Here is a 12,664-nt window from a genome sequence, read left to right as displayed (position 1 = left end):
TCCTGACCATATTCATTGAAAAAGATACAGCCAAACATAAGTTACAATTTATAACTCATGATATTCAGTCAATGGATTATGGGGAGAAAACCCAGAACTGTATAAAAGTTTTCTGTTTGCAATGCATATCCTGGGGAAAAGTACATTTAGTATTATCTTTCTTAGTTCCTTTAGAGTTCTTCCATTTGGTGCATTTGCAAATGAAGCCAGAACGTCACTGGATGGATTTTCTCAAAACTTTTGAGGAAAATCAATTTAATTTCTATAATTCTAAGCTTGATTTCTATAACTCTCTACTAAGGATGACATGGTTGGATGACATCACTGATTCAATGGACCTGAGTCTGAGCAAATTCCAGGAGACAGTGACAGGTCAGCCTGGTGTGCTGCAGTTCATGGGGTCACAAGGAGTCGCACATGACTGAGCGACTCAACTGCGACTGCTGACATGATGAACAGATGTAACAGAGCAGTTTAAGTTTACCTGATGTAAGATGGTTTTGATGTTTAGGAACAAATCTCTCAAGGAGACGCATCATACGTGAGTCTTTGGCTTCATCTAAAGCACACTTTCCATTGTCATTTCTAAGTAAAGGATCGGCTCCATTCAAAAGAAGTAACTCTGCCACCTAGAGGAAGATTGTTTTATGTGAGGAGCCCAGACAAAAAGAATATTATTATTATAAACGTATGCTAGCATACAACTCTAAGCAACATCAAATATTTCTTTCCAAATATTTGGAATTTACCAACCATACAGAGTTTGGGTTTACCTGTAACATCGTTGCCCAACAACAAAAATCAGTGTAACTGCTACTGAATCATAATTTGTTGATGTACATGTGACTTCTCTTACCAAAAAAAGAGAGAGGAAGCAAGGAAGAGGGAAGAAAGCAGGGAGGGAGGGACGGTGGACAGAATGTCTGTGGTTTAGCTGATGACGAAATGGAGCTAGCACATATACGGGGAACTTGACTCACATTCTGCACTAGTAAATGTGATTTTATCAGGTCCCAGGAGATGGTGTCTTCTCCGCATACCTTTGTTGCTGCTCCTCGTCCTCAGCGTCAGAGAGAAGCCGGTCAACTCTTAATCTGCTACCACTCCTCAAGTAGCCTCCTCTATGAAGCGCTCCCTGACCTCCTCACCCACTGATGCCCTAGAGAAAAATGACCTCTTCCTTCTTTTATGTATATATTTTATGTCCAATATACGCTATATTATATTATACTCACCTCTATACCTATCTCTCTCCTATATTTCAAGTTTTTTGAGGGTGGGACTCTGATTATCTTTTAAAATTAATATTTTTGGATAGGAAATTAATAAATATGGCTCAGAATACAGAAGGCTCAGAGAAACAGACAATGAAAACTAAGTTTCCCTTCTCTACCCTTGTACTTCAGTCATCTAATTATTTCTCCTAAGTTAGCTCTAGTTACAGTTTCCCCTGAATTTTCCCAATAGGTCTAGTCCAACAGGTATATATGTATATATCATAAATGTGTATATATGTTGTTTCTTACACAAGTGGGCCTATAATATATACATTTTTCTGTGCTTTAGCTTCTTTCCTGCCTACCTTACCCTGCATCAGACTCTGAAACCTGTTTCAAATCAGATAGATTGAACTTCCATTCTCTCTAGCAGCTGAGTAATAATTTACTTTTTAATATACCTATATGAATGTATTAATGCTACAATTTAGAAGACTCTTGAGAGTCCCTTGGACAGCAAGGATTTCAAACCAGTAAATCCTAAAGGAAATCAATCCTCAATATTCATTGGAAGGACTGATGCTGAAGCTGAAGCTCCAAAGCTTTGGCCACCTGATACGAAGAGCTGACTCACTGGAAAAGATCCTGATGCTGGGAAAGACTGGATGCAGGAGGAGAAGTGGATGACAGAGGACGAGATGGTTGGATGGCATCACTGACTCTCAATGGACATGAGTTTGAGCCAAGTCTGGGAGATGGTGGAGGACAGGGCGTGCTACAGTCCATGGGGTCCAAAAGAGTCAGGCATGACTAAGCGACTGAAAAACAACAACCCTACTAATGGATATTTAAGTTGTTTCCAAGTTTTCACAACAGATATAAGTCTTAATCATCTTACATTCCCAGTGTCTATTTCAGTATCTGGCACAGACTGTATGTTTAATAAAAGAATGAATGTTGGTCTAGGAGGATGTGTGAAACAGGCTTTAAAGAACATTATACTAAAAGAAGCCTAGATTTCCATGTAAATGTCTGGAATGAGAGAAAGGGTCAGAATTTCTATAAATTTTAAGCATCTAAAAATTATATACCTTACATATATATTTATATCTATATATAATATATATTTCCTTTTACATATATATACTTCTACCAAAAAAGCATTCTATGAGAGAAAAGTGCCCCATTACACACAGGGATAATATAAGCTAAATCCTTTAAAAATTAAGATTCAGAAACTTGATGATTCTGCTTTTCAAACAACTTTATTATGGGAGTTTAAAGCTAGGTAAGAGGATTGAAAGTAATAGTAGGTATAATTAAATCTATAATTCATATGCCTGGATCTTCACATACTGTTCAGCAATACAAATGGAAAGCATATTGCTTTCTTTCAGGAAAAGTAATTCCATAAGTTTGTTTATCTCTGGAGGTTTTATGTCAAATAATGAAGCATGCAGAATGAGAGTATCTGAGGATCAAGGAACATGAAAAAGAAGACAGGAGGAAGGGAAGAGAGCCTCACTTCTCTGGAAATCCGGGATGGTTACCCTAAGGGAGGGAATACATTACTCTGGCAGTCTCTGTCTTATCCACTGTCTAGTGGATACTCTCTATCCACATACTCTATGGACACCAACTATCCACATTCACCAATTTCCTCTATAGCCTGCTATCAGGACTTCTGAAGCCTACTTATATTACACACTCTGTAACTTAAAAAACTCTCTCTCTTCTCATCAAATGGCAGTAAATAAGTTATTTCCAAGGAGTTTTTAACTCTGTATTTTAAACCTGTATTTGATTCTGTATTAGTTATCTGTTGCTACCTGACAAGTTACCCCAAAACTCAGCAGCTTAATAATAAATATTTATAATCTCATAGTTCTAGGGGTCAGGAATTTGGGAGTGGTGGAGGTGGTTAGTTTTGCCTCAGGGCCTCTCAGGAGGTTGTAGTCAAGAGGCTGGCTGGAGATACAATCATCTAGAAGCTCGACAGCACCTGGAGGACCTGATTCTAAGATGGCTCACTCACGTGGCTGTGGGCAGGAAAAGGCTCAGCGCACTGCCAGTGCACCTCTCCATGGAGCTGCTTGAGTGGCTGCTTGATATGACATCTGGCTTCCTTCAGTTGTTGAACGAGTGACTGACAGAACAAGGAAGAAGCCACGATAGCTTTCAACTGGGTCTCAGAAGTCATAAAATGTGTTACTTCTGCCACATCCTATTTGTTAGAAGCAACTCACTGAAACTGCAGCCCACACTCCTGAGGAGAAAACCCAGGTTCCACCTTTCGGACAGAAGAGTGTTAAAAGAATCTGTGGCTATTTTAAGGCCACCATGTATTCTTAACTGGAACAAGCAGAGCCATTTCAGTAAGTGGCTGGCCTCACAATCTCCACTGTTTAGTTCATCAAACAGTAGACCCCTGAAGGAAATACTTCTACTGAGAGCTTGCCCGTGGCTTTTCACCTTCAACAATATTATTGACTCTAGTGCTTTTCCTCCTTCTAGAATCAGGTGACTTCTGTGTTGCTGAACCACTCTGACTCCATCTTGTCAGCTGTACTTGAGTCCTTCCCCTCTCCTTTCTGCATGACTGCACTTTAGCCTACTCATAAGGAATGTGCTCAAGCCAGATAAATTCACTACCAACTTTGCCTTCATCAGATGTGAAAGCTGAAAGAATGTCTTTTGCTGACTCAGATGGTTAATGGTCATGATACCCCAGGAGGAGGAAAACTCCCCCGTTCCAATCAGTGTGGATGTGGTTCTCACTTGGTGGTCAGATTCTAATTTTAGCTCTGGCCCCTTTAAATCCCCCTGGACTCCTTTTTGTGGTGTGGAGCACAGCTGTGCATGCCTCTGGATTGCTCGCTGCCCAATCTTGCCAGTATATAAGTTATCCACAATAAACATCATGATTGCACTGTATGGAACTGCTTTGTTAATAAAGCTTTGTTTTACAGACTCAAAGTTCCTTCTCAGTTTGGAGGATATTATTTCAAATCTCTTCCTTCCAATAAATCCCTTGTGTAAGAAGCCAATAAGACAGAGAATAAAATTCTTTCAAGTACTTGAAAAGCCAATATTTTGACTATACATCCCTAATGGGGTATAAACAAAACAAAAAGCACTTCATTAGTAGTTCCATTGTTATTACTATTGTTAATAACAGAAATATCACTAATAGTAATATTGTAAATAAAATGTACAATAAAGAAATAAGCTAATGTATTAAGAAACAAATGCTTAGCATAAAAGAAAAAGAGGCACAAGTAAAAAATAAAGTTATTATGAATCTATAATATTAAGTTTGAAATGGAAATATCAGTAAGAACTCATGATTTTTCTTTCTAAAAGTATGATTTCATGGAAAATGCCTAAAAACAATGATGTCCAATAGCAATGAGGACACCTTGCACCCAAACTATGGTCTCTAAATAGATTTTCCATTAAAACAGCCATTTACAGAAAATATGGGAAGAAACCATAAAAATCAATCAAATCCAGAATTTTGGAAACCCCAACCGACAAATTACCCAGGCTCCAGAAGAGACAAAACACAGGAAGAAACATTATAGGTCAAAACATACTTAAGAGACATAAAAAACATATGCAGCACATAGACCCTGAGAGATCCTCATTCAAACAAAACTTTTAATAAAAACCACTTTTAGATAATTTGGGAAAATTTGAATATGGACTGGGTATTATTAAATGTATTAACAAATAAGTTTTATTAGGTAAGATGATTTAAAAAATGTGGGTGTGAGAAAAAAGTCCTTATCTGCTAGAGATGCAGGTACAAGTATTTATCAGTAAAATGGTATGATGTCTGGAATTTTAAAAAAAATACTCCCAACAATGACAAAATGCTATCCATGGTCCCGCCTACCATACCATGTGGTATGACTTTTTATAGTACAATAGAATAAACAATCAAACTTTATAAGACAGCTCACTCCAGACACAAATGGAAGGGATAATCAACATGTCTTGGGATATCTTTTTAATGTCTGTGAATCCCAATAACATAGTCAATGAACTTCTAATTCAACATCTCAAATACTCACATATCACAAGCATGCTCCATCAAATTAAAGCTTGCTGTTGTTGTTGCTGCTAAGTTGCGTCAGTCATGTCTGACTCTGTGAGACCCCATAGGCAGCAGCCCACCAGGCTCCTCTGTCCCTGGGAGTCTCCTGGCAAGAACACTGGAGAAAAGCTTGCCTAAACTGCGATAACTTTTATCAACTTGTCATGCCATTTCCTTCACAAATTAAGCCTAATAAAGGAGGATCAAGGTCAGTCTGACATGATGTGTTCTTAATGATGTCTGCTTATGCTCAAAGATCATTATGCCTGCCTAAATGTCTCCCACTGTATGTTTAATAATTTGTCCCAGATTTTTCTAAGCAACCACAGTGAGCTGATCATCTGAAATCCACAAATTCTACTTTCTCCACACTTGAAAGAATGTATTTATTTTTAAGTGTTGTTGTTGTTGTTTAGTTAATAAGTCATGCCCAATTCTTTGGAACCTCATGGACTGCAGCATGCCAGGCTCCTCTGTCCTCCACTATCTTCTGAAGTTTGCTCAGATTCACGTCCACAGAGCTGGTGATGCAAACTAACCATCTCATCCTCTGCTGCCTCCTTCTTTTGCCTTCACTCCTTCCCAGCATCAGGGTCTTTTTCGATGGGTCAGCTCTTCGAATCAGGTGCCAAAGTATTGGAGCTTCAGCATCAGTCCTTCCAATGAATAATTAGGTTGATTTCCTTTAGGATTGACTGGTTTGATCTCCTTGCAGTCCAAGGGACTCTCAAGAGTCTTCTCCAGCATCACAATTCAAAAGCATCAATTCTTTGACACTCAGCCTTCTTTATGGTACTTGACTACTGGAAAAACCATAGCTTTGACTCTATGGACCTTTGTCGGCAAAGGGATCTTTCTGCTTTTTAATATGCTATCTAGGTCTGTCATAGCTTTCCTTCCAAGGAACAAGCATTTAACTTCATGGCTGTAGTCACAGTCCACAGTGATTTCGGAGCCCAAGGGAAAAAAAAAGTCTGTCACTGATTCTACTTTTCTCCCCATCTATTTGCCATGAACTGATGGGACTGGATGCCATGATCTTAGTTTTTTGAATGTTGAGTTTTAAGCCAGCTTTTTCACTCTCCTCTTTCACCCTCATTAAGAGGCTCTTTAGTTCCTCTTCACTTTCTGCCATTAGAGTGGTATCATCTGCATATCTGAAGTTGTTGACATTTCTCCCAGCAATCGTGATCTAGCTTGTGATTTATCCAGCTCAGTATTTCACATGATGTACTCTGCATAGAAGTTGAATAAACAGGGTGACAATATACAGCCTTGATGTATCCCTTTCCCAATTTTGAACCAGTCAGTTGTTCCATGTCTGGTTTTAACTGTTGCTTCTTGACCTGCATACAGGTTTCTCAGTAGATGGTAAGGTGCTCTGGTATTTCCATCTCTTCAAGAATTTTCCAATTTGCTGTGATCCACACAGTCAAAGGCTTCAGTGTAGTCAATGAAGCAGATGTTTTTCTGGAATTCCCTTGCTTTCCCCATGACCCAACGACTGTTGACAATTTGATCTCTGGTTCCTCTGCCTCTTTGAAAACACAGCTTATACACTCGGAAGTTCTCAGTTCACATACTACTGAAGCCTAGCTTGTAGGATTTTGAGTATAACCTTCCTAGCACATGAAATGAGCTCAACTGCATCCCTTCTAAGAGATTCTTGCCTACAGCCTTCCCCAGCTCTACCTGTGGCAGGTATTTCTTCTGGAGAAACAGAACAGATCTTCCTTAGCCCTCTTTCCTACTCTAGAGGTTTTAAGCCCAGAAGCAACTTCTACCACTTTAAACAAACAATAAACTATTTTCAGGAAATGCCTCAGCCCGATGCAGTCCCTGGACCAGAAAAAAATGTCTAGGAAGCTCAGAGTACATGTGATAAAGCATTTGTGCCAATCTTAATTAACAGTTTCATAACTGTGGGCTTCCCAGGTGCACTAGTGGTAAAGAACCCAGCTGCCAATGCAGGGGATGTAAGAGACCTGGTTTCGATCCCTGGGTTGGGAAAATCCCTAGAGGAGGGCATGGCAACCCACTCCAGTTTTCTTGCCTAGAGAATCCTATGGGCAGAGGAGCCTGGTGGACTACAGTCCATAGGGTTGCAGAGTCAGACATGACTGAAGCAACTTAGCATTCACGTACCATTACTCTAGTTACTATTAACCAACATATATGGAATTATAGCATTTTGATATTATAACCATTGGTACCTCTGTGCTGGTGTGTACTGGTGTGTACTCTCAGGTCATTAAACCTGAAAGGTTCTCATGTCTTAGTTTGATTCTGAAAGTAACACTATACTACAAAAAGCTGTGAGCCTGCTGCAACCCTATCATTGCATAACATACTAAGAAGGAAATGTTCTCCTAGAGCCTGTAAGGGTGTCCCTCATGACTCAAGCGGTAAAGAATCTGCCTGTGGTGAAGGAGACCTGGGTTTGATTGCTGGGTGGGGAAGATCCCCTGGAGGAGGAAATGGCAACCCATTCCAGTGTTCTTGCCTGGAGAATCCCATTGGACAAAGGAGCCTGACGGGCTATAGTCCACCGGGTCGCAAAGAGCTGGACACGGCTGAAGCGACTCAGCACAGGCACACAAAGCCTATAAAGTACTATACAAAAAGAGTCCTAAGGAAGTTGAAAAAATACTATATACAACCAAAATACACATCACGTAGTTATTAAAAGTAACATATATAATGAGATCTGCCATATTAGGCACAACCAATCCATCACAGTAATATTTTATGATAAATTCTGAGTACTGATTAGCAGAATGAACTGAAACTGAATCTCTATTACAGTACCTGATAATGTCCATTAATCACAGCATCATGCAGGGGAGTGATCTGGTACATTCCGCTGATATTCACATCTGCTCCACCTTTTAACAGTTCACTTACTGTCTGATAAAACCCTCCTAAACTAGCTTCATGAAGTGCTGTCCAACCTATGACACAAAAAAGTAATGGTGTTTGTTATATTTGGCATCTTAATAATGTCTGTGCTTGCCCTTAAAATAAGAACTCTAATTTGTTGCTTTAAAAATATTTTGGCTATATGAAACAAGATAATCTCACCATGAAGCAATCTATATTATTTGTGGATTCAATTCAAATTTTTATTAAAATTCCTACCCTTAACACTGTGGGTATTAATATGGAAAAATATGAAAATAGTAAAAAATTTGAAAACACTCCTGCCCCCCTCAAATAAAAAGGCTATGGGGGGGGTCATTATTAGCTCATAGAGAATGCTGGTTGCAGGTTACTTTTCTGCAGAAAAGAGGGAAAAAAGCCTTATTCGTAGTTCAAGGTACTTTTGTTAAAGTAACCCAGCCAGCAGGACCTCACAGAAGTCAGTTTAAAAGTTGATTCTTGACCAACGTGGCTTTGAACTTCGCAGGTCTATCTTATACACAGATTTCCTTCCAACAGTAAATACTATGGTATCACACAATCTGAGGTCATTGAAGGAGAAACCATGGATAGGGAGAGCTAACTATAATTTATACTCAGATTTTTGACCACAATGAGAGTCAGGACCCTAACTCCCACGCTATTCAAGGGTCAACTGTATAATTTTTTCTCGCAATTTGCAAAAAGTTAGTTACAATAATTCAACTAACATACTACAAAGTGCTCCAAGAATACCAGTCAGCCAGATAAATCTTTTTGTTAGTCAGACACAATGATATAAGTCAACGATATTTATTAAACTCCAAAATAACAAATCTTTTATTATCTCCCCAAACTACAAGTTGGGAGATCCTCAAGCAAAATCTTTTTTTCTTTTTAAAAATGTAACTATCTTGGAGGAAATTTCCTCAAAGCTTTCTGAGAAGACAGATTTCCTATAAAGACAATACAATTAAACCCACTGTTTAAAAAAATTCAACATCATAATGATATTAGCTGTATGATCTAATGCAGCAACTGTTAACACCCACAGAGATATGCAGTGTACCTTCTTCTGTATTACAGTCCTCAACAATTTTGCTCCTCATTTTTAATGTTTTTATGTGTCTCTTACCTTGTTGTTGGCTTAAACTTCTTGCTATTATCAACATCCTGGCCTGAGCCAATCTTTCTTTTCAGTTCTAATGTGTCATAAGTTAGGAATCTGTGTAAAATAATCCTCAATTCATTGATCTGACAGGGTTTTAGCAAAGAAGCTTTATCAGATCTATTTTCGGTATTCAGAGTTTATTTTCAAGGCTACTTCATGGTTGTCACCATTGGTTTTGATAGGTAAAAAATTATTGAAGTAGGTTTTCTTTTTTAAATCAAAGACAAAGATATCACAAAATATAAATGAGGACTTATGAAATGCAAATGTTACCTATGAAAAAATAATTGAGTATATTACATTTTGTGTACAAACGAAGATCATGGCATCCGGTCCCATCACTCCATGAGAAATAGATGGGGAAACAGTGGAAACAGTGGCAGACTTTGTTTTGGGGGGCTCCAAAATCACTGCAGATGGTGACTGCAGCCATGAAATTAAAAGACGCTTACTCCTTGGAAGAAAAGTTATGACCAACCTAGATAGCATATTCAAAAGCAGAGACATTACTTTGCCGACTAAGGTCCGTCTAGTCAAGGCTATGGTTTTTCCAGTGGTCATGTATGGATGTGACAGTTGGACTATGAAGAAGGCTGAGCGCCGAAGAATTGATGCTTTTGAACTGTGGTGTTGGAGAAGACTCTTGAGAGTCCCTTGGACTGCAAGGAGATCCAACCAGTCCATTCTGAAGGAGATCAGCCCTGGGATTTCTTTGGAAGGAATGATGCTAAAGCTGAAACTCCAGTACTTTGGCCACCTCATGTGAAGAGTTGACTCATTGGAAAAGACTTTGATGCTGGGAGGGATTGGGAGCAGGAGGAGAAGGGGACGACAGAGGATGAGATGGCTGGATGGCATCACTGACTCGATGGACATGAGTCTGAGTGAACTCCGGGAGTTGGTGATGGACAGGGAGGCCTGGTGTGCTGCGATTCATGGGGTCACAAAGAGTCAGACACGACTGAGTGACTGAACTGAACTGAAGTCTTTATTGGATTGTATCAAAAAATAAATATATTTTAACCTTTCTAGTAGATATTGTTTATTTTTTTGTTTCCACAGTATTTGGCGCAGAGGAGGCATATACATTGAACCAATATGTTATAAGGAGGCCATACACCTCTTCTCAGTAGTTCTTGAACTTTAATGAGAATAAAAATCACCTAGGGAGGGACCTCCCTGGTGGTGTAGTGGCTAAGACTCTGCACTCCCAACACAGGGGTTCTGGGTTTGAGCCTGGTCAGGGAACTAGATCCCGCACGTTGCAACTAAAGACGCTGCATGTGCAACTAAAGATCCTCACGCCACAATGAAGATCAAAGATCCCATGGGCCACAACAAAAACCCTGTGCAGCCAAATAAATGAATGGATATTTTAAAAACTATCTAGGGAAGCTCGATCTCTAGATTCTAACCTAAAGATTTTGACTGTGATTTTCAGTGATTTTGTGTGTGTGCTTCAGTAAAGGTTACATTTTAAACAAATATTGTAGGTGACAGGAAAATGGCTTATGGACAACCTTTTGCAAACACTGCCCTCTGCAATTCTGTAAGATGTGGTAGTCAGAAGTAGTAAGGTCAGAGTAAGATGCCAACTGAGAGAAAAAGTAGAAAACAAGGGAGTTCAAAAGTCTGGAAAATATGGACAGGTAAAGAATTCATGAAAGTCACAGAAGTACATGGGGCAGAGAGGAGAAGGTGTGTGCTGCCAAGCAAAAGACAAGTAGGGAATAGCAACCAAGGATGCTAATAATGGCACAGGAAAGAATTTAAAAAAAGGTTAATGAACAGAAACCTGTTAAGATTGACGTTTGGGAAATCCATAAATTCCAGTTATAGAGGCATGCAGAACTACTCCTGAACCTAAGAAGCACACAGAGACTTAACAGAAAGAACCATGGATTTCTCAAAATCAAAGAAGCAAGAGCTCTGGCTAGCAAGTAAGGATCCATGGTTTAAGGTTATAAGACCATGATAGATGAACTGGTTACAAGACTTAGAATAACAGTCTTTAAAGCTCTGATTGATTACAGTATAAACCCAGATCCTGCTAAAGTAAGTTCTGACGGAGCACTTGTATCACCTGCTTATCTGAGGATTGTGCTGCCGATCTCTGTGTATCAAAAGACTTTGCACACTGTTTCATACACCAAGAAAGTCTAGAAACAACAGTAAAAGCAAGGACACAAAAGGTGCTGGCCCAGTGCTACTCAGTGCTTTAAGTACGTAAGCGCCACTGAGGAATCATTCCTCTCCAAGAGAACATGCCAGGTTCTCCCCACAGGAAGGCTATACCAGAGATCCAACCTGGCAGAAAGACTGCTCTTTCTGAGCTTCCTGCTCACCCTCTCCAACTCATATAGTCTGTTCTCTTCATTTCCCTGGCAACTGTTTTGCTGTCCCTCTACCATTAATTTTCCCAGAAGCTCAATGTATCACCAGCTTCTTTCAGCTCTGAACCTCATTCCTCTTCCATTAAAAGCTGAGTCTCACAGTAACAATGCTCACACAAAGCCAGCAAGCTGGCCCCAGGAGCCCCGTCCCTCTGTGGCAGCTATTGCACCTGGCCCACCAGGTGGGCCCAGGCAGGCACAACCTTTGAAGGGGAAATGCCTCTCGCCTTATCTTACCACTTCCTGGAGAGGATGGTGAAGCATCACCTAAGAAGAAAAAATACTTGGAAGCTTTCTGTTTTGAGGCTTGCCTTAAGCCTACTTTGCCATAATTTCATAGCAGTAATTCAGCTGAAACAAAAAACACTCTCAAGATAACTGTAGGTGATAACCACAACCTACCGGCATAACTCGGCTGATTAACATTTCCACCGTTTTTGATATAATGATGAACAAGACCAGTATCATTGTGCACAGCAGCTTTATACAGTAAGTTCTCTCCAAAAATGTTTCTCCGGTTAATGTTACCACGAGTTACTTTATTCATCTTCATTTTTTCTGAAATGAAGGCATTAACAAAAGAAAACCAAAAGCATGAAAAACTCTTATTTGAAAATGAAGAGGAACATCAGTAACAGAATGATTTCAGTTAACATTCTAGAATAGAAATATATCATATTATGAAGGAGTATTTCATTCATTAACCCAACTATAACAGTATCTACATGCAAAAAGGTGAAAGAGGAGAATGTCAATAGTTTGAAATATTTGAGTAAACTATAGATCATGTAAGCATTTATGTTGATTGAAACTCTAGGAAAGCTGCATATGTAAGAAGACTAATAGATTATTTTCTTAGAAGTTCTAATGAAAGGGACTATTTAGA

General features: G+C 39.3%; 1 protein-coding gene across 1 annotated transcript in view; it reads right to left on the bottom strand.

The window, feature by feature from the left end:
• Positions 1-12,664, bottom strand: part of LOC120852613 (ankyrin repeat domain-containing protein 31-like) — a 134,101-nt gene that overhangs the window by 67,239 nt on the left and 54,198 nt on the right. Inside the window, 3 exon segments of the mRNA XM_040225947.1 lie at positions 485-629; positions 8,125-8,267; positions 12,181-12,336. Of these exon segments, the coding sequence (XP_040081881.1) occupies positions 485-629; positions 8,125-8,267; positions 12,181-12,336 (444 nt within the window).

This window comes from Oryx dammah, unplaced genomic scaffold (genome assembly GCF_014754425.2).
Source record: "Oryx dammah isolate SB20612 unplaced genomic scaffold, SCBI_Odam_1.1 HiC_scaffold_26, whole genome shotgun sequence".
NCBI lineage: Eukaryota > Metazoa > Chordata > Mammalia > Artiodactyla > Bovidae > Oryx > Oryx dammah.
Note: the sequence above shows the minus strand (reverse complement) of the source record. Positions and strands in the feature narration are given on the sequence as shown.